The sequence below is a fragment of the Clarias gariepinus genome, chromosome 3 (assembly GCF_024256425.1).
Source record: "Clarias gariepinus isolate MV-2021 ecotype Netherlands chromosome 3, CGAR_prim_01v2, whole genome shotgun sequence".
In the NCBI taxonomy this organism is placed as follows: domain Eukaryota; kingdom Metazoa; phylum Chordata; class Actinopteri; order Siluriformes; family Clariidae; genus Clarias; species Clarias gariepinus.
In genome coordinates this window covers 10,712,240-10,734,315 of record NC_071102.1, presented here as the reverse complement: position 1 = coordinate 10,734,315, position 22,076 = coordinate 10,712,240, and the positions used below count along the sequence as shown (strand labels likewise).

At 37.1% G+C, this 22,076-nt stretch overlaps 2 protein-coding genes across 5 annotated transcripts; one reads left to right on the top strand and one right to left on the bottom strand.

Moving 5' to 3' along the window:
- Positions 1 to 140: 140 nt before the first annotated feature.
- LOC128518938 (hyaluronan and proteoglycan link protein 3-like) lies at positions 141 to 5,855 on the top strand. 3 transcript variants are annotated; one of them, XM_053492383.1, is made up of 6 exons: positions 141 to 328; positions 462 to 588; positions 1,581 to 1,733; positions 2,184 to 2,552; positions 2,715 to 3,017; positions 4,162 to 5,855. In XM_053492383.1, exons 3-6 carry the CDS (start codon positions 1,610 to 1,612, stop codon positions 4,443 to 4,445), a joined length of 1,080 nt encoding a protein of 359 aa, XP_053348358.1. In that variant the 5' UTR covers positions 141 to 328; positions 462 to 588; positions 1,581 to 1,609; the 3' UTR covers positions 4,446 to 5,855. The 3 variants fall into 3 exon arrangements, with proteins under 3 accessions (XP_053348358.1, XP_053348355.1, XP_053348357.1); XM_053492380.1 differs by having other exon boundaries at positions 141 to 504; XM_053492382.1 differs by having other exon boundaries at positions 141 to 588.
- acana (aggrecan a) lies at positions 5,820 to 21,180 on the bottom strand. 2 transcript variants are annotated; one of them, XM_053492378.1, is made up of 19 exons: positions 21,039 to 21,180; positions 18,066 to 18,151; positions 17,523 to 17,906; positions 17,181 to 17,355; positions 16,964 to 17,091; positions 16,590 to 16,883; positions 16,052 to 16,387; positions 15,751 to 15,925; positions 15,472 to 15,599; positions 14,969 to 15,262; positions 14,785 to 14,877; positions 12,902 to 14,680; positions 12,646 to 12,762; positions 11,738 to 11,851; positions 9,219 to 9,377; positions 9,053 to 9,135; positions 8,822 to 8,966; positions 8,451 to 8,633; positions 5,820 to 7,818 (listed from the first exon to the last, which is right to left on the bottom strand). In XM_053492378.1, exons 2-19 carry the CDS (start codon positions 18,142 to 18,144, stop codon positions 7,742 to 7,744), a joined length of 4,743 nt encoding a protein of 1,580 aa, XP_053348353.1. In that variant the 5' UTR covers positions 18,145 to 18,151; positions 21,039 to 21,180; the 3' UTR covers positions 5,820 to 7,741. The 2 variants fall into 2 exon arrangements, with proteins under 2 accessions (XP_053348353.1, XP_053348354.1); XM_053492379.1 differs by lacking the exon at positions 11,738 to 11,851.
- Between the last annotated feature and the right edge of the window lie 896 nt (positions 21,181 to 22,076).

Genomic DNA, 22,076 nt, shown 5'->3' with positions numbered 1-22,076 from the left:
TACTATTATGCAATGAATATAAAACATACATCAAGTATGAATTATTTTAGCTGTGTGCATTCCTAAATCTCAAATTATAGCGCCTCAGGCTCAGAATCAGAATCTTGCTTTTTTTTTTTTTTCAGACTTCCAGGAATCCCATTTCTTTGTTTGCATCACCTCTTAGAAACGTTGTCATACTACAGCTGGCAAATGCAGGAGATTACATTAACATTTACAGCAGAGGCACTTGCGGTCTAAACTTTATTACACAAATTACAGGCTCCTCCTCAGACCCCTGCACCCGATCAGCATTCTTACCCTGGAGCAATGCCTTTCATCTCACCCTGTGAGTGTATACACACCGCCCTCTAAACCCACGTAATGGCTCTCTGTGTGTGAGGACAGATGGGGGGGAATCGAAATGTACTCTGAAGCAGACAGCAGGCGAATCAGCTAAGCCCCTTCTCTTTTTTTTCTAGAGGTTCAGATTGGTATCTGCCCAGGTGTGTGCAGTCAACTAAAGTAGGTACTGGTGGTAAGACGCGGCTCTTTATGTCTTGAGCTCTTGCAGTTTTAAGTCTTATTTTTGCAAAACGAGAAAAAAAGGTAAGATTATTTACAATTTTGTTTAATTTTTTTTTTTTTTAAGATTTTTATGGTACTTTGAAACGATGATATTGCAATTCTGCAAAGCTGTTATTACTATTTTCTTGGAACTGCCTTACCCTATTATTAGATTTGTAGACAATTTGTGGCAAGCAAGAAGTCTTTCTTCTTTCAGTACTGTATGACAGTTGTTTCCTGATGAGCTCATCTTTTATGGTTCAGACTGTACTGATAAATGAACCATAACAATGAACCCATCAGAAAGTAGGGAAAAAAATGTCAGCAAAAATAAGATCCAAAAATCCCTGGACTGGGGGAAAAGAAAACAATTTCTCATCTAACTTCCTAAAAGGTTTTATTATTTGAATTTATTGTGACTGGGTAAATACTGCAATTAACCTTAAATCTAGTTCTGTTATTTATTTATTTATTTATTTATTTATTTATTTGTAATAAAGTATGGATGAAATAGTTGTAACCTCCAATATTATTATATTGCTTAGTTTAATTAAATGTATATAACAATGACAATTTCCTGTTGTTTTGTCTCATGTCTCATTTTTCTTACATCTTATTTCAATCCTCTCACCTGAGTTAACATGGATTATTGATAATGCATAGTAGGTGTTTTTAAAAATATATATATATATATTATATGTGAAGACATTCTAAAGTGGCATGTAAGAGCTTAATTAATGATTAATGGAACCTTTAGCTAATTTGTTAAATACTGCACAAGTAAGCATAGCCTTTTTTTTTTTAAACTACTAACCAATTTTAACTGTTTAAGCTGTTCCAGTTAAGATTGTGAAATGCCTACATTATTTTTAGAGTAAAGTGGAGCTTTCTTTTCTTTTCAATTTTCTCCATTGAATATTTACTTTTTCTTGGCTTTGCCTTACACGGTGTTATCTGTCTTTTGGTACCTTGCTATGATTTCACAAAGGCAGTTCTTTTTTATTACCTAAACAGTTTTGGTATTCCTGTTACAGTGAAAGGATTTCCAAGAGAGCTGTTCCAAATGGGAAAAGTGCACACTCTACTGGCTTTTGCTCTGCAAATATTCTACTCCTGTCACGCAGCCTCCACTTTTTCCAATGCCTTCTTCTACCAAGACATCCTTAATGGAAATGGAAATGGAGAAAGTACGTTCATTGGACTGGTTGTTGAAAAATTGCAATTGTATTGATAGTGCTGATTTTGCAAAAGCAGTTACTATATTTTTGATAGTTAAGAAAAGATTTTTCTACATTTTAAACAAAATGCTTGCTTGGACAGGGATATTGAATACCAGATATACCAGAATATTGAAACAGGAGTTCAAATCCAACACAGCAGTTTTTCCACATATATGTGTACATGTGGTAGCCCATAAAAACCCTTCACATCATTTTCTACTATATGTCTTTTTCGATAAACTGCAAATTTGTTTGTCAAAGTATGTTACAGGCAGGAAAACTATATATTCACATAATGTTAGATTTTAATATTTCTTGCTTTTTGCCACAATTTAGCTGCATCAGCATCTGATAGGGTTTCACAAGCTACCATACGTCTCCTGAGTATATCCTTATCTCTTGTCATTTTGGTTACAGTTCATTTCAATGGCATCAAACTGCGGGTTGAGGCTCAGCCACACACTGTGTTTGCTGTGCGGGGCAGTAATGTCACCCTGCCCTGTCGGTTCTGGTACGAGCCTTTAATAATCAGCCCACGGAGAGTGAGAGTGAAATGGTCCTTGTTACCACTTTCCGGAGACCAAGAATTCGATGTACTCGTGTCTATCGGTCAACGTCAAAGAAGCTTCGGAGCCTTCGAAAATCGAGTGCATCTTCAAAAGCATGTCCAAGGAGACATTTCACTCATCATCACCAACGTGAGCCTAAAGGACAGTGGACAGTATCGCTGTGAGGTTATTGATGGATTGGAGGATGAGAGTGCAACAGTAGATTTGAGACTCAGAGGTACAAACTAAACTTCTCAAATACCAGCTTCAGCCATTTTTTTTTTACAATGTCCAGTAGCAGTAAGTCAAGACATTCCTCCCATTGTCATGTTCTTGCAGTGTTTGTCTTTTCATGTAACCCTGTAAAATGGTGATCATACACTAGGTCCCTGTGTTTCAGGTGTAGTGTTTCCATACCAGCCGCATCATGGCCGCTACCGCCTAACTTTCAGGGAAGCTCAAAAAGCCTGTAATGACCAAGATGCTGCTGTTGCCACATTCGATCAGCTTTTTGCTGCCTGGCAGGAAGGGCTGGATTGGTGTAACGCTGGCTGGCTGGCAGATGGAACAGTGCAGTATCCCATTGTCCAGCCCAGACAGCCTTGTGGTGGCCTTGAGCTGGCTCCTGGGGTACGCAACTATGGAGCAAGGCACAAGCATAGAAACCACTATGATGTCTTCTGTTTTACCCCCACTGTTACTGGTATGACTGAATTTGTCTCTCAAATTTATAACTTAAAGAAATACTTTACCGTTGAGTTTTTCTATAGACTCTTTTCTGAGACTCTATAGGCTGTTATGGTCTATTATTTATATTAAGTCTTCTATTAGTAAATTGAATACATAAATAACTACAACAAATGATAAAATCTTTACTTATTTCTATCTGTAAATTAATTTACAGTAAGGCTAAAATTAGACATCATAAAATTTTAATTAAGACATGGGTAACTAGCTAACACTAGTATAACTATTATACTGTGTGAGATATCTTACTAGAAATATTGCCTACTTGTTAATTTTAGCTTATTTATTTATAAAGTATTTATTTCAATTATATGATGCCTGTGTTTGGCTAAAGTCTTCTGAAAAGATAACATTATTTAAAGTATAGTATTTCTATCTGTCTATCTATTTATCTGACTCTATTAGCATAGCTATGTGTGTTATACTGCCATGCGTCGGTGCTTCTTTTGTCCTTCTTTGGTATTGCAGATAACAAGAGGAGCCATGCTATTTTCACTCTGATAACAAATCCTGACTTCAACCAACCACTTTCAGAACTTTGATAAGAAATTCTGATAACGAGCAAAAAACAACAATAGTCTCTCTCAATAGAGATCATTAAAAACTTTATATATAAAAATAAATATATATACCTGCATCCAGTATGAGCACTGCTTATTCTCTCCAGGCTAAAGTTGTAAATTTTATGTAAGGTTTATGTAAAATTATATCAATATACTGTATATGATTGAATAATGTAAGCTAGTGCTTGGTGCTAATTACATAATACTTAGTTTGACGTTAAGCTAGCTTGTTAGTAAACTTGAAAGACAAAATTGTTTTTGTTAGATAAGCTCTAGCTACTAATCTGGGAAGATACTGTAAGTGTAGTGCTGTACTTTGTTGAATAGTTATCTATTAAGTGTTGCAGATAGCTTTGGAGCCAAAGCTATTTTAATTCTGTGATACCACATTCTGACAACCTACTGTAGGAAAAGGCAGAAAGTGGTTTCTCGATATATATAACTAAAATTAAATGCTAAAAGGTTCTGTACTATATTTCTGCACATATTATAGTTCAAATAAACCTGACATTGCTTTATTGTTCTATTATCCCCCAGGAGAAGTGTACTTCTTACAGCTTCCACAGAAGCTCAACTTTACCATGGCAGTCCAGGCGTGTATTGAAGATGGCGCTCAAATTGCCAAAGTTGGTCAGCTGTTTGCAGCATGGAAGTTTTTGGAGTTGGATCAATGTGATGCAGGATGGCTGGCAGATGGAAGTCTGCGCTACCCAGTCAGCAACCCTCGCCCAAACTGTGGCCCTCTGAAGTCTGGGGTCCGTAGCTTTGGCTTTCCTCAGCCCTACCACAAACATAGTGTATACTGCTATAGATCTAGGTAAAGGCTTTATGAGACTTAGTACCTGTTGAATGTTAAATAAGTGGAACAACAGCGTTCTGTCGAAGTGTATATTTGAACATTTCTAAGAAATGTTCAAATATTACTTAGATAACTTAGATAGAAGGACAAATTTAATTAACACCTTAAACCTTGCACATTGTCCAGATATAACTGAGATTCTCCCTCAGAATGATTTGAATGACTAAGGTCCAGGTTCATGAGGTCAACTTTAATTATGTAAAATTATTCAATGCCATTTCAATCCCCTCCTAAACAAATTTTAGCTGCAGAATGATCAGACAATCTAGTTATTGATCCCCGTATGCTGATGGAATATCTTTTTTCACACATCTACAATTTAATTTTGGATTTTGTATTATCCATGAAGCATTTGGAAACAATACTTTTTTTCTCCACAAAGATGTTTTCCACTTAAAAAAATGACAAAGGTGCATAGATTGAGCCATCATAATTTTCTCATTATTAATCACAGAAATTGTTAAATATTTCCAGTTGTGTTGGGTTAAATATTTCTGGCAAGCTCTTTTGAGTTGTTTGTTATTATGTTAGTGGACGTTCTAGATATTTATGTTATCTATTTTATCATACCTTCTTTTTTTACGCACTACCTTTCTAGATTTTAATATTTTTTGACTTTAAAAAAAAAAAATGTATAATGTTTTATATCAATACACAAAGGTGGTGGTTTAATTAAATGCAGAAACATAAACATGTCATTTTTCTAAAATAATATATCGAAATTGAACATTTACAGGCATATTAAAATGACTTCCTAATATATACTTAAATATTTCAAAAGTCTGTTTCTGTTTCATTAAATACTGCCATAATGCTACACACGTACAGTATGACCCATTCTCACTTTCTCAGCCTGCACTAATTATGGATCTGTTCTACTTCTTAATGAATCCTGTTACATTAACAATGAGAAATCAAATGTAGATCATCTCACTTGAGGTGGTTTTTCTGAAGCTGAAACTGTCCTACCAGTAGGGGTCTCAGAGTGTGAGTTTACCCTGTGAATGTGGAGGAGCTCTAGGTAAGAGAGGAGAAAGGGCCTTGTGCATAAGAGGAGTCCTAAAAGAGCCCATTCAGTCAAAGGCCACCTATACTCCACCCACTGTGCACACTGCAACGCCAGTGATTTTGCAACTGTTGTAACTCCAGAGGTACTTACTGCTCCACTCCAAGGCCAGCTGCATTTTTAGACTGGCCTGGACAAGGTCAAAACACTTTCCATCACCTGTGAACTGTGAATAAAGTCTTTGAATAAAAATCCAAAAAACAGGATTGTGACTGTCTTTGCTTGTGAGTGCAGGTCATTATTTGATACAATACATTAAATCATTGCTTTTAAAGTGATGTGTGGAATTTATTTTAATTTGGCATTTGTCGCCTTTTCATTTTTTAAAAATACATTTATTCAAGCAAAAACAGCCTGCATGATGTCATCTGACAAAATTTAAAAAGATAAGTCAAATCTGATGCCGACACAGTGTACATTTCTCTTCTTCAGCATGGCTTAGTCTCCTCTCTTTATCCCCTTTTTCCAATAAAACATGTCTACGAATCAAAATCTGCTTTTGTTCCCTTGGTATATATGGTTGCACAAATCAGTCAAATATTCATGAATAAAACAATGTTAGTGTTTGTAAGAGATCACCAAATGCTTGGGGAAGAGAGGGGCACAGCCCCTAATTGATACTAAACAATCCCAATAATTTGGGTATTTCATAAGAAAGACATTTATAAGGCACAAGTTATAATCGGGAGCAGCTGAAAATAAGAGAGAAAAAAAAACATCACTGAGGTTGTATGAGAACTGAAAGTAAGAGCTATTTAACAAGGGTGATGCTGGTCTCACAGTACTGTGCCCTGCACAGCTTACAATAAGACAAAAAACAATAATATATGGTAATATATGGCTCAAATGATCAATACTAATGTCCAAGTTAACAATTTGACAGGATCTGGCCATCAATTACTGCTTTTGCCAAATGTAATGCTTTTTTTTTGCATCATGTATTTGTTTAAATGTAATCTAGGTGTAGAAGATGGACAATCCAAGTCAGATTGCCAGATAGAATGTACCAGGTGAGCATTAAGACATAAGCTGATTTAAAATAAACAGGACACAAAGCCTATGCTAGGTACAAATGTGTGGTTCAACCATCCAGTATCTGCATGACTTATTCTGTGTAGGGTTGTAGGAGGCCTAGAGCCTATCCCAGGGGACTCGGGGCAGGGTACACCCTGTATGGGTTGTCAATCCCCTGCAGCACACACACACTCACTTAATCTTTTACTACAGGCAATTTGGAAATGCAAAATTCAACCCTTTGGACTGTGGGAGGAAACCAGAGTACCTGGAGGAAACCCAGAGTTTATGTAACCCAAAATATATGTATATCCTACTAATTTGTCTACATAATGCCACAGCATTTATACATTTATGCTTTTATCATAGTTTTTAAGATATAATTGTAAACAATAAGGGAAGGACTTGATGCTCAACCTGAAATATTGTGAGAGGTCAATAAATATGCTTATTTTCACATTACTGTCAACACAAGTATCAAAAATGACACTTTTTGACCATTTGTATAAATAAATTAGTTGTATGTAAACCTCTTCTTATTGATGGCTATACATTTTAGACTCATTATCCTTTCTGACAAGCTATACATGAAAATAATACTTCACATAATTGAATCTATTATGTATTATCTTGTATACATTAAGTGCTATAATTTTTTGTAACTTGCAAACTGAACACAATTGCATCCAAAGCAAAGCAAAACATAACAAAACCAAAAAAAAAAAAGGAAAACCAAGAACCTCTTTGATAATTCCACTCAGAAGAAGAATTGCACACAGTTCTTAGCTGTTCCCTTTTGCCATAAAATTCCAGACTGTCTGGATGAAAGATCCTCCTCTGAAAGGTTTTGTAACATTTAGCTGATACTCTGAGAAAAAAACTGATCCAGTAGGTGCAAGTTTAGAGATCCAATTGCATTAACTATGGGAATAAATACTACTTGCATAAATAAAGTGGCTTCCAGGATGAGGTGGGACAAAGAATAACAGAATTCATTACCTTATGTTTTCTTTCTTATCGAAGCACCACAACATGTTGGGTGTGACACTATATACAGGTTGGGAAGTTAACTTAAAAATAGCACTTTTTTAAATAGATAATGCATTCTCAATTCAAGGCCATGTAAAACAAGATTTAATGATTTTAAAGAAATCTCGTTACTATTACTTTTTAAGTCATTAGAGGTGCTTCCTCAATGATGTCCTCTTAGCAGGTCGACGCCTAGTGGATCTCTTCTGTAGTCTTCTTTTACCCTCTAAGATAAAAGAAAATAATGTAATGTAAATAATGAAAAGCACATTTTACATTAACGTACATACATACACGTACTGACCACATTATTTAAACCTGTATACCTGCTTATTAATGTAATTATCATATATATATATAATATACCCAATCATGCGCCAATAGAAAAAAAATCTATATAAAAATCATATATACACAGGTTCAGTTAATTTTTACATCAAGCTTGAGAATAAGAAGAAATGTCATCTCTGTTGCTTTAAGTTTATCGTGGTTGGTGCAAGACAAACTGGTTTTTTGGTTTTGGAAACTGATGATTATCTCTACACATTCACAGAATGGTGTGAAAAACAAAAATCATTCAGCGGGTAACTAGAGCTGACAGCAAGGATCTAAGAATGCACAATGAACACCACATTGGTTTTCACTCCTGTCAGCCAAAAACAGCAATCTGAGGCTACAATCAGTGGCCACAGACTCACTGAAACTATTCAGTTGGCAATGTTTTGTCCAATCTTCACTTGCATTCTGCTACACGATTGTCCACTGATTGGATAACAGTATTAATGCACGGATTTATAGGTGTTTCTAATAAAATGGACAGGAAGTATACAACAGAATTGATAAATATAAGGAACTTACGGGGTATGCATTCCACCTGTGGCTTCTGCCAGTGTCCATCAGACATACAGCGGACCACAGGTGGATGCCGCTGTCTGAAGCCATCATTGCACTGATATCTGATTATTGAGTTGACCTGATAGCGTTCCTTCTTAGCCCCAAACCACTTGGCATTCTTCAGTTCAGGTGGCTGACCGCATGTAACTGTGGAAAAACTCATTTAAATAGCTTTCATTGCATCCACATACTGTATAATCATTGCACTCATTGTATAGAACTTCTTCACTGTGTACTGTTTGCATATGCAAATTATTTTGCATTGAGACAACAACACTTCTGGGTAAATGCTAATGGTATTTCAAAGCCTTATTTTTATTTTAATGACCACATACCTGGGCCAGTTTTGCATGTAAATGGTAAATGATAGTTGCAGGGCACATCATTCCACTGCCCATTTTCGTGCCAGATCATCACCACACAATCCTCGCCAGAGTTAAAATAGTTATCTGGCTGATTAGGTCTCCAGTTCTCATATTGCTGAAAGGAAAAGTGTTGTTAAAATTGAAGAATTAGGTTACATTAAGCCGAGGCTGTTTTTTTTTCTTTCTTCTCAGCACACTTACCATTGGAGTGCCATCTGTCCACTGGAAGTCATTCTCAAAAGTCTTATCATTTAGTCCAATCCACTGGTAATCCTGTGCATTGGCTAAAGAAAAGAGATGGCATGTTCGTAATAGTGAAGGTACGTTCACATATCGACATACTGTGTTGTCTGTTGACATCACTCACAGTTAACAAATACTTGCTCCTCCGGATTGGTGATGCTGACCAGGTGAGCTCCAAGGCTCCGACAGTGTTGTTCAGCCTCCTCCCACACTGTTCTGTCCGGGAAATGCAGGTAACAGTTGCCCTGAAACTTAGTCCAGCCTTCCTCACATGTTTCAATGTCTGTAGTGACATATGGGGTAATAGGGGTCACATTTTATTCCAGTACGCTTTAAATGCCATAACCTTGAAGCAATACCCTGTTAAAAACTGGGTTGGACAGAAATACCTACAGAACTTCTGAGCTGGAGAAAACAAAGTTTTATTAGATGGGTAAGTATTTTTTTTTTACGGAAAAATAATACATTTACAAAGTTCTGTCCATAATAGTAGTACAAACATGAGTGCTTTTATTCTCTAAAACAGATTCTGCCTTATTTCCTTATTGTGTCTTACATGTTAGAGATGCATTACATCATTGGTGTCTACAATTCTTTTCAGCGTTGATATTTCAATAAACTCTTTTCTCATTGGGGAAATTGAAGTCATATAGTGGATTGTAAACGTACAGTAGTGAAGAGGAAAAATAAATAAAAATGAATATAACTGTATCAGTGTCATACTGTGATAAGTGTATCTACCTTCAAAGGTAGCAGCCAGATAATAGTAAACACAATGCATATAAAATGGCAGCAAAAAACATCCCAAAAAACAAAGGTTCTGATGCAGAGAAACTTTTGCGTGCAAAAATACCAATGACAGAATGCATTTTAATAATAATGTATTATGTACTGTGATTATAAAAATCATATAATCATGCTTTACAAAGAGTTATGCAAGTAACTGTGAAAAGTAATACATTCTAATGCCAGGTTAAATAAGTTGTTAGGGATGCCTGGTAACACATCATGAATACATTTAAAATGCATTCTGAATAAACTGGCATATACACTGCCTGGCCAAAAAAATAAAAAACTATTATATTTACTAACTTTAGTTTTGATTACTGTGTGCTCTTACCATGACAAAATTTCAACAACCTTACGGAACATTTATTTGTGTCCTCCAGCACGTCCCAAAAACTTAACAGGGTTAGGATCTATTCATGTGGCAGATAGTATGTGTGAAACTGATTCCTCATGCTCCAGGACTACTATTTCATAAATATTGAGCCTGATGAGTTTTTAGCGTTGTCAACCTGGAATATGCCCACAATCAGGAAAGCAAAAATAAATCCATGTGATATTCGATTTATTCAGTCAGCTGACTTCATTTTATTGTCACATAACATTGCTTAACGCGGACCTAACCAACAGAAGCCAACCCAAGTTCCCAACACTGCCTCTATGCATAACTATGCATGATGAGTGCATTGACTCATTTGTTTCCCCTTATTACCCTGATGCACCCATTGCACTAGAATAGAGTGTGTCTGTACTCATGAGACAACAGTTTTGCACTGCTTCAAAATCCATGCAAAAAAATCCATCCATTCATGCTCCGTTCGACATTGGAACCTTTTTCTCAGATTATCCTCACTAACGAGTGGTCTTCTTACTTTCACGCAGTTACTTAGTTGCAATCCTGTGAATTCTCCATGCATAGTGCACGTGCTCTTACTTTTACTATTAAACCCAGCTAAGATTTTCTATGTAATCTTTTTTATGATGCAATTTCACTGCCATTTAAGTGATCTCTGATCATTCATGATTTTTGTTCTGATGACATTTCTTTTGTGAATGACAGTTAGTGACAGTTTAGTGCTTACCTTTTAGGTTTTAATCATGCATTAGGAAGTTTTAAACCAATTTCCAGTACAGTATTTTCAGCAATCTCATTAATAATTTTTTTTTACTTCATCAAAAGCCTTTAAAAAACACTTTTACATCTTTTCCACGACCACATTGATGTTTAAGAAGCTACTCAGATGCATCTGCTAGGGTTGAAAGTATTGATGCCAGCTGAAAAATATGAATTACTGCAATAAGTATCCAACCAAAGGTTCTTAAAGTAGTATTTTCTTATTTAAATCCAAAATTACTTTTTTAGACCAGGCAGTGTTTTACTATAAAATAGAGCATAAGAAGAACGTGTTATAGAAGAATCTCACATGTACAGGAATTTCACCCTAAGGTAATTAATACATCACCTATATGCAGTCAGGAATAAACATAAAAAATTAAATGAGGAAGGTAAAAACAATCTGGTACTATGCTTAAATGGAAAATAGAAACAGCACAGGCACAATGTTATTATTTCCCTACCTGCTTGAGTCACTGAGGGACCTTCTCATACTGACCAGTAAATTATAAATTTCTTCCTTTACAGCACCTTTTCCTCTACCTCAGTCTTCCCGCAACCACTCACCATTTTGCAAAAACATGAATGGCTAGTATTAATGTCATAAAGAAGCATGTTATAGCACTAAGATGACACCAAAAGACCAGTCAATGCTATTAGAGCACTTAGACAGCCTTTTGTTGCATCAGGTTTGGTTGTTTTTGAGAAATTGTTAGTAGATTTAGCTGAAGCCAGCCTCATACCGATCTCACAGCGATCCCCTCCATAGCTGGGCAGGCATAAGCATTTGAAAGCATCCTGTACCTCCACACACGTAGCTCCATTGGCACAAGGGTTTGAATGGCACACATCAACCTCTGAAAATAAACGTTCTGCGGTTAAGACTGAGGACTACAAAGAGACCCTTGAGCTAGGTCACGCCTAGGTAGAACGCAGGCACTGATCAAATCAGAAACCATAAACCATGCAACATGTTTATCTGACTTATTCAAATCCATAAACCAACAACTCATCAAATGGTTTGAGAGGAAATTATTATTCCCATCATTGCTATAATGACTGGAATATATTTAACTGTTTCCCCTTATGGTTCAAAATTAATAGCCAAAGCATATAGTTCACACAGTGTTGCATCAGGTCATGGTCCAGATTCATATCAAGGAGAAGGAAAATGTAGAGCCATGTACCAGGTGTTAAGAGGCGTGTAGCAGGCTGGAAAATGGAGTGCTGATTAAGCCATACTTGAGGAAAGGCAGAGCTAAACAAAAACAACACATGGGTGCACAATCAATTAACTGAACTGATAACTGGGAGGTCCTGTAGTAAATACACCAGGTAGAATATAAGATATCCTCACGCACATGCCAAAGAACCTGTGAAATGGATGCCTTTTTGAAAATGACAATCAGGCAAAAGCAAACAGATTAAAAGACACATACACACGGGTAGGGAACAATGAAAGAGATAGAGAGAAGAGTTCCATCAATGAGAGAAAAACACTAAAACAAAAACAGGTATTGGGAATAAAATTCTTGTAGCAAAGAGGCACATAACTGAATATTGAACATCAAATTAAATTAGAAAACCACATTAAACTGATAAGCAATTATGGAATCTTTGAAACAATTAAAATCCAGCTTAAGGGACTCACCGATATGACACTCTTCCTCCTTCACCCCAGGTGGGCAGTGACACACACCAACCCCTTCTTGCACAGAACACACAGCAGCACCACCACAGGGGTTTGGATTACATGGGTCCACAGATGCTAGGACACAGATATAGGCAGAAGAAAAACATGAACTGAAACATTTGCAAAAGGACATTGCAAAGGGACACCAAATCTTGGAAGGTTTTAGCTTAGAGTTTTATAATTTTTGTTTTTATATAGACAATTAGTAACTTACCTTGCTCCATGGCTGGAGCCTCTATGACAGTTGGGGTGTTCACTGAAAAGGCAGGCTCGGTAGTGGTGTCAGCCATAGTTGGGGTCACAGTATCATATTTCCAGAAGGTTGTCGCAATAGATGACAAAATTTCCTGTGGCCATGCACTGTTACTAAGCAACCCTGAGGGAGCTATAACTGATGTCTCATCAGTTGATTGAACTGGGACTTCACTAGGGAGGGATGTGGGATGGTGGTCTTCACTTAAAATAGTCGTATCCTGATGCCCACTGCTCAAAAATGTTACACTCTCTTTCCCACTGTGCTCTATTGGTCCTTTTCTAAGCTCCTGGTTTTGAGTGGATGTAAACAAAACTTCCATCAAACTCTCATCAGGAAATGATACAATATCCCCACTGGTTGATGCCTCTGTTGTGTCTCCTGATGGGAGACCAGAGCCTCCAGAGAAGTCACCACTCCCTTCTCCTGAGCCATACATCAAAATCCCAGATGCCTCTTGTTCTCTGCTGGATAGGTCTATGAGATTAGTAAGGCTTGAGTCCAAAAAGGTGATGGCAGAAATTCCTGAACCACTACCGGAGCCACTTAAATCACCACTGTCACCCACACCAGAACCACTCAAACCAGACCCTTCTAGAGCTCTAGATCCACTGAAAAGCACCTCACTTCCACCTAACTCCTGTGATTTTAGGAGTGAAGCAGTAGACAGTTCAACTTCTTGACCTTCCATGATTAAACCACTGCCACTAAGCCCTGAGAAACCACTGTCATCTCCAGAGGAAGATGATGAAAAACAACTGACTCCAGAGACCTCACCACTAGAACCAAGGCCTGAAATAATGCCAGAAGGTTCTCCACTTCCACTATCTCCTAAGATACCGAATTGGTCTGCCAAAGACCCACTCTCTGCTGAACCAAAACTTGAGCCACTTCCTGATCCAGACCCATCCCCACTGAAGAATCCCGAATCAAAACCTGACATGAAAGTGAGGATCTCCGCACTGCCCTCCCCAGCTTCCTGAGGTGCCCCTGAAGCTGAAGTGCCCCCAGAAAATATTGTGTTAATTCCTGAGAAAGTCACACTTATGCCTGAGCCATCACCACTAAGGCCTGAGCCAGACAAGTTTTCATGTAGCCCAGATCCAGAAAGTTCCCCTCCAATACCTGAAGATCCACTTGGCAGTCCAGATCCTGAAAGTTCTCCTCCAATACCTGATGACCCACTTGGCAGTCCAGATCCTAAAAGTTCTCCGCCTAAACCTGAAAACCCACTTGGCAGTCCAGCTCCTGAAAGTTCTCCTCCTAAGTCTGAAGACCCACTTGGCAGTCCAGATCCTGAAAGTTCTCCTGCTAAACCTGAAGACCCACTTGGCAGTCCAGATCCTGAAAGTTCTCCTCCTAAGTCTAAAGACCCACTTGGCAGTCCAGATCCTGAAAGTTCTCCTGCTAAACCTGAAGACCCACTTGGCAGTCCAGATCCTGAAAGTTCTCCTTCTAAACCTGAAGAACCGCTTGGCGATCCAGATGCTGACAGTTCCTGTCCTAAACCTGATGACCCACTAGTAAGTCCAAATCCTGAAAGTTCTCCTCCTAAACCTGAAGACCCACTAGCCAGTCCAGACCCTGAAGGTTCTCCTTCTTTGTATGATGCCCCTGTAGGCTGCTCCCCACTTCCACTAGCTGACACATCACCAGAAGAACCACTGGTCCCAGATGGCAGGTCTGCTGAACCAGATCCAGAGAGGTCCACAGGAATAGGAGAAACAATGGTATGATTCACTATGAAAAATAAAAATACAGAAAAATAAAACAACGGGTATCAACAATGTTTATCCACAAATATTAATACCCATGACTTAGATACAAGCAATAAGATCAATTACCAAGAAGGCCAGTTATCAAGGTCAGGTTTACCAGCTCTTCTTCAATCCATGTCATGTTCGACTCAGTATCATAAATGTATAATTCGAGATCAACTGTGAATTTAAAAAAATATGTAATAATATAGATTTATTTGTAAGCTTCATAAATCTAGACAATTCTCACATGCCATGTAATTGTTAATACCTTTCAAGCAGTAGGCATCAAATTTGGAGTGCATATCAGGATATTCAGTTTGGTTGGGAAACTTAAAGACTGTGTGGACTCCTGATTTCCCTCCTCCACATTGAGGCCTGGGATTATTAATAGGATAACGAACACTGTGGTCAATGAGCCAGCCAGCACGGCACTTATCAAATCCTTGCTTCCAGGCCATATACAGATCAGCTGTGGAGGCCAAAGAGGCATTCTGGGCATGGCAAGAGGCCATTGCTTCATGATATGTAAAACCCTCAAGTGAGCTCACATGAAAAACATTCCCTGGAAGAAAATGGTATGTGATTATTTAATTTACTTATGTTTTTTTGATTATATTGTTATGTATCTAGTTAATTATAATTCTGGAAAAACCTCAACCAAATGCCATAATAGCATTATGCTATTATTTTGCTATAATTTTATCAGTAATTCAAATCAGCATTTAAACTTATTTAAACTGTGAAAGAGCATTAAAGTTGGAATCATCATACCTCTTGGTTTGTCCATGTAGCAATACACGTCATAGTTCTCACTGGCAGGTCGTACACCATAAGACCTCACACCGGGCATATCTTCCATATCACCAGCACATTTCTCTCGTGGGGATACAATAGGGTACCTTCATTTTCAAAATGAAAAACAATGTAAATTAATTAACATTAAATTAATTTTTCTGTTTCTGTTTTGCTCTCTATTTAACAAATAAATATAATAATAATAATAATAATAATAATAATAATAATAATAATAATAAGCTAGAAAAAAAATACCTCACAGTCTGGTCTATCAGCCAGCCTGCATCACATTGGTGATACCCAGCTTCATAGGCAGCCTGTAACTGTTGAGGATTGGCAATCACTGCACCTATGTTCTGACAGGCTAGCTGAGCCTCAACAAAGGTAAAAGCATAGCGACTGTGGCCTAGTCTGTAGTGAAAGACAACACCTAGATGGATGGGATGAAAAAAAGAAAATGTCTTGCATTAGTAGTTTTTTTTTATTTTATTTATGGAAGTGTACTGTTGATAAACTGTAATTAAAGTTTTTTTTTTGTTTGTTTGTTTTTTTTTACCAGTAAGGGACATCACAGGTTCTGTTGCATTTTCATCAGAAAATCCAGGTGTCTTGGCTAATCCAAGGTCAGGCTGTGCAGTCACCACTTCTACAATGTCGCCAATGGTACTGGGTGGCGATAACAGAGGCAGCTGTGTGATATTCTGCTCTACATAGAGAAAGTCAGCAGTAGTGGTGGGGGGTTTGTGAGTTTCAACTTCGCCAATCGCCTCACTCTTGGTAGAGGTCTCCATAATAAACTCTGGTGGGCCGTCTGTCACCATGCCCACACTTAATACATCAGTTGTGGACTCTGGGATGATGTTGAATATGGCTGAGCCCTCTTCCACCTCATCTAAAGAAGATGAAAGGATATTTTATCACTTAATCAACTTGTCTGCTGGTAATCTGACCCATTTATTCATAACTATGATTCACCATTATTTGAAGAGATTTCTCTTAAATGCGTCATAGCTTTCTACATCAAGCCAAACACTGGTAAATCCATAAAAAACATTCTAAAGTAGGAAAAAGGACATGGAATCCAGTGTGCGCACCTGTGTAACAGATAGCATCATATCTTGATTCTGGTAGCGGGTAGCCTGTCTGATTGATGAAGCGGTACACAGTGCGCACTCCCAGCAGACCTCCTCCACACTGTGGTCTGGCAATGTTGATAGGATAGCGGACACTTCCGTCTGCCAGCCAGCCTGCATTACATTCATCCATACCAGCCTGCCAGGCCAGGTAGAGCTGGCCAGTTGTGGCTAATTTAGCACCCAGCTTAGCACACTTGGTCTTTGCTTCACCAAAAGTGCACTTTCCAGGGCATGTGGAATAGAACACCCTCCCTAGAACAAATCATAGGATAAAATTAAGTGTTAACAGTTCATTTGACAAACTACATTTGCCTGAAGTTTTGTTTGTGTACCTGACATCTTCTCAGCAAAGCAATACACATCATATGTCTCGTCAATTTCTCTTACTCCGTACGTTCTCACTCCGGGGAATTCATACTTGTCACCATAGCAGGCTTCTCGGGGATCGTGGATAGGATACCTTTCATCAACAGCAAAATATAACATTATATAGAGAAATATAGTGGAATCAAAATAAATATGGAAAAAAATTTAGTTATCAAAACTGACCTAACAGTTTGGTCAGAAAGCCAGCCAGCATCACACTGGTGGTACCCTGTATCGTATGCTGCCTGTAGCTGCTCTGGTGTGGCAATCACAGCACTATTTTCAATACAGGCTGCCTGTGCCTTCTCAAACGTCAGGGTGTAACGGGAAGTAATGGCACGGTAGTGGAATACAATGCCTAGACAAAAATAATAAATATATTCAGTCATTACAGGTTTTATATATATTATAATTTATAAATATATTTTAATATATATATATATATATATATATATATATATATTTAGAAAAAGAGAGAGAGAGAGAGAGAGGACCATTTAGAAAAAAAAACTTGAGTGGTATTACCTTGAACCTGGACATTCACAGTATCATGGCTGTCTTCGATTCCATGCACAACTTCACAGCGGTACACTCCAGACTCGTTTGAAAGAAGTTGCGTGATTTTAATGCTGCCATCATTTGGGCTGGTGGGGTATGCCACCATTTGAACCCTATCCGTGTACTTTTTATTCAGAGCCACGATACCCTCGGCGGCTACCAATATGTCTATGGTCTCATTTTTGGTGATAATGCTCCATTTGATGCGATGGGACAAAGGCGCTATGGTGGGAGCACCTGGGTCAGGTACTGTGTCATCTTGGAAATAGCAAGGCAGAACCAATGTATCTCCCATTAAAGCTTGGAGAGGTTCCGCAATGGGAATGCTAACACTCAGGGTTCTTTCTGGCTCTGGGATACATACAAGAAAACAGTCATTATCAAACTACCAATACAGATCTAAAACACTATACATAAACACAACAAAATGTTTTTTTTTATTATAATATGTAAAAAATCCATTTTTAGAAAAATGGATACACCCAATGTACAATACAGAAAATTACTTACCCGTATATAAGTAATCTGTAAAGAGCCATTTCGCTGAGATTACCCGAAGACACAAACACAGTAACAACAATGACGTCATGGCTCACCTGGAAGTTAGATTAACTATTATATCAATGTGTTCAGTATATCCAGAGAAATAATATTTTGGAACATACACATAATAACTATATGTAATAAAGCTAGAACCAAGCCTCATATTGCTACCTTATGTTTGCAGGCCTAACAAACCTTGCCTAGAACAAGAAGTCTTTGTAAGATTATAATATTTACTGTATATCTTTGTGGGAACCAGGTTTGGGTTTCTTTCCAAGTTTGATTTTTATTGATTCCAGTTATGCTTTTCAGTTCTGGTTCCTAATGATTCAAGGTTTAGTTTTAAAAATAGAAAGAAAGAAAAAATAATAATAATAATTAAATAATTAAGACATGAATCAAAATGTTTATGTAAAGAATATCTTTAGTATATAAATACATAAAGATGTGTACTATTGTTAGTGTACTGTCAGTACATGTGAAGAAAAAAGATTAAACATAGCAAGATAGAACATTAGCTTTGTATTACATTTAGATCTGATACATAAGTGACAAATGATATAACAATTTTGCCCTTTCACAACAAATGTTGTGATAACTCTGTAACACTACTCTTTCTCTGGACCATTTTCCCTTGATTGCCAAAGACCAGAGTCACAAGCCTGAGCAACACATGTGCTAGCAAAGTGCAAACACTAGCTAGTCAGGTGTTAGCATTAGTTAGCGAGGGTTCCGTTGGACTCTGGCTTGAAGCCCGCAAGATGTCAAACACGATACATTGGTGGGGGTTTATGGTGAGCTGAGTAATTGTTTTAAAATATTTGAGATGGAACCTCCTTTAAAGCCAATTAGTTTGATCCGAAAAGTCAAACCACACTTTTGGTCATTTCTGTCATTCCATCAGCCACTGTCTGCCACCAGCCTATTTATCAAATCTAATCAACAAACACTTAATGTGGTGAAGCATGGTGTAGGCAGGTCCTAAAAGATAGCCACATCCTCACAAATATAGGCAAATATATAATCAAGAATAATTATTCACACTGTGTGACAGAATTCACTTTTCCCTCAACAAGAACTGATAAGCAGATCAGATTTTTTTTAACAGTTCCCTGATTATTATTATTATAAAACCCAAATTTTGTTATACCACTACTCCAATGGTAATTTTCATTTTTAGAAGACAAAACAGTAGTACTACAATACCCAAGCTGCTGTATGCTACTATCTGTGGACCATCACCACCACCTCAGCCAATTCATGACCAGATGCCAGCATTGAATGAATAAAGAAAAAGCCTACTGTTCCTACATTATTCCTCAAAGGAGGGTTTGGAAAATATATGACTCACAAGGAAAGCTTCAGAATTAGGTTTAGTTTAAATGATTGTATATCAGCGTTGGCCAGTAATTAGGGGTGGATTTATGTTTAGCAGCTCTTCATACACAGAGTGTATTCATATGCATAAAGGTAAAGAGTGTCTTATTCATAGCTGAGCAAAATAAAAATCAGTTTGATCACATTATACTCACCTCCCTGCTACTCCAGGATCAAATCAAACTAAGCAACAACTTAAAATTTATGTTGTTAGAGGAATTAATGATATGATTTCTATGACTCAACAGGAAGCGCGTTTTTGTTGTTTTAGCAAAAATAGACTCTTTGGCCAGAAGAGAAAAAAAAGCAAAGCAATCTCAGCTGATATGCAGCATATTAAACAATTTGTCATTTAGAAAATACAGCAAATGTTTTTTGTGGCACTGTTCAAGAATTCTAGACTATAATTAGAGACTGGAACTGACTGATAAAACAGTATCATTGGCACATTTCTATAGAAAACATTCTCCTAGAAAATATAAGGAACCATGCCTTGTGCTTTTTATGGCCTCTTGTAAAAACAGGTGATTGCATAAAATTTTAACTTTATAGCCTTTACTGTTAAGGAATTGTAGTGAAGTATTTATAATAAAAGAGCACATTTAATTGCTATTAAATTTATGAACATTCTGCAAAATATATTCTGTAAATAAATTCACAAATATTCTGGCTCTTTTTTTCTGTAGCATATTCTTACAGAAAATAATGTTTCTTTTTCACTCATAGACTGTCATGACCTTTCAAATCTCATCACCATGTAACATTCCAGATGCTTTTCAAGAGTTGTCCTTCAAAGGACTAGAGGATTATTCAGTTAGTCATATGACAGATAGTGACATAGCATTGACACCTCTGTGTGTTGTTGCACAGCTGCAGCTGAGGCGTATGAGTATTTGGCTCTTTCAGGTTTCTAATATCTGAAAGTCATGCACAAAAATTAACTGCCTATTAACCGCCTAGTCTTTTTTTTTTTTTTTTTTGTCAACACTGAGTGCATTTTGCAAAAGAAATGAACTTAAGGTTGGGCAGTCAGTTTGAGAATTGACAAAGCTGCATCACTCTGGGTTAAATTTGACTTTATCTTAAAATAACAGAACTTGACCTATATTTGGCCTATAATGCAACAATATAAGGTTTGTTATTTTTCATTTAGCAAAAATGGAAAAATATTTAGATGTTAACCATTACTTGATAATAGTTAACGTCTAAAAGTTAAAATATCTTTCTATTATAAAACATGTTCATAATCTTTTAAGTCTAGTGATATAACTCTATTCTATCATAATTCCGTCATATTAATGCTGAAACATTTATGCATACCTCTGTTAAAATAAGATCAACAAAAATAAGAAGAATATATATACTGATATATATAGTAGAAAAAAATCTAGAAGTACAGTATATGCATATTACTTTATGGAATATTACATTGATTTAGTAAAATAACTCCCACAGTATTCACTGTAGGTGTTCCATTAACACTGTGGTGTTAATTAACTGTTTATTTAATACTTATAGGCTCAGTCACAACAGATGGTTATTAATATTGCAGATGAAGCCTACCTGGTTGTTGCGAAGGCTCTCCTGTTGATGAAGCCCCGAAACTATAATCCTCTTTAAGTCTGTTATCTTCCAGATTCTCAGTGAGCAAACAGACAGCGGTGCGTTTGGAGAGCTGTGTGTCTCCTCAGAGCGCAGAGCAGAAAGAGCCAGCTGAAAGAAGAAACCTGCCAAGCTGTCAGGACACCGAGGCTCCGCGAGGGGAGGGTGCAAAGCCAGGTTTACTTTATTCTGGCATCGATTATGCGTTGAATTAAATGATGTAATGGCTCGCGACTTGTGTGCAACGCGCACGCGTGATGGCTCACATCCATTTAGATCTGAGTGACAGGAGTGATGCTGACTAAAGTTTACATTTATCTATTAATGATCGCATTTATAATCTTTGGGTCATCTTCTGTTAGCTTTGGTGCAAGAACTTTGCTAAAAGAGATCTTTGCTTATCTAACCATTCACTTATTAATGTTAGATTCAAGCACACTTAAAAAAGGGGGAGTTATACTGTAATTGGGCTATTTATCCTTCTATTAAAATAAACCATCAATTAGTATAAGAGTAAGTACATGGGTTATGTAATTTATGGTGTATTTATTTAAAAGTCATGTTTTGTTCATGTTGGTTGTTGCATTTTATAATGGCAGTCGAAGGAATTTTGCTGTAAGGAAACTTAGTTTTTGTGTCAAACATCTAGCAGCTCCCTGATATCATTACGGAGGAGGGGATCCCAGCAGCAACATGTGCAGCTCTGGTGAATTTCATGCCCAGGAGGATTAAGGCCGTGCTAGATAACAATGGTGCTCACACAAAATATTGCCACATTGGACACAGTTTTGACATGTTCACTTGACATGGTGTACTTATTTTCCTTGTCAGTTAAAGTATATTGACAATAACGGCTACACAAGTTATTGTTAGAGGAAATGAAATCTATACTGTTATACAAGCTGCATATTGACTACTCTAAAATATATCCAAGTGTTATTTCTATTGTATTGTCCCTTGAGAACATATACTGTATAATAAAGTGGTTGCTGAAATGTA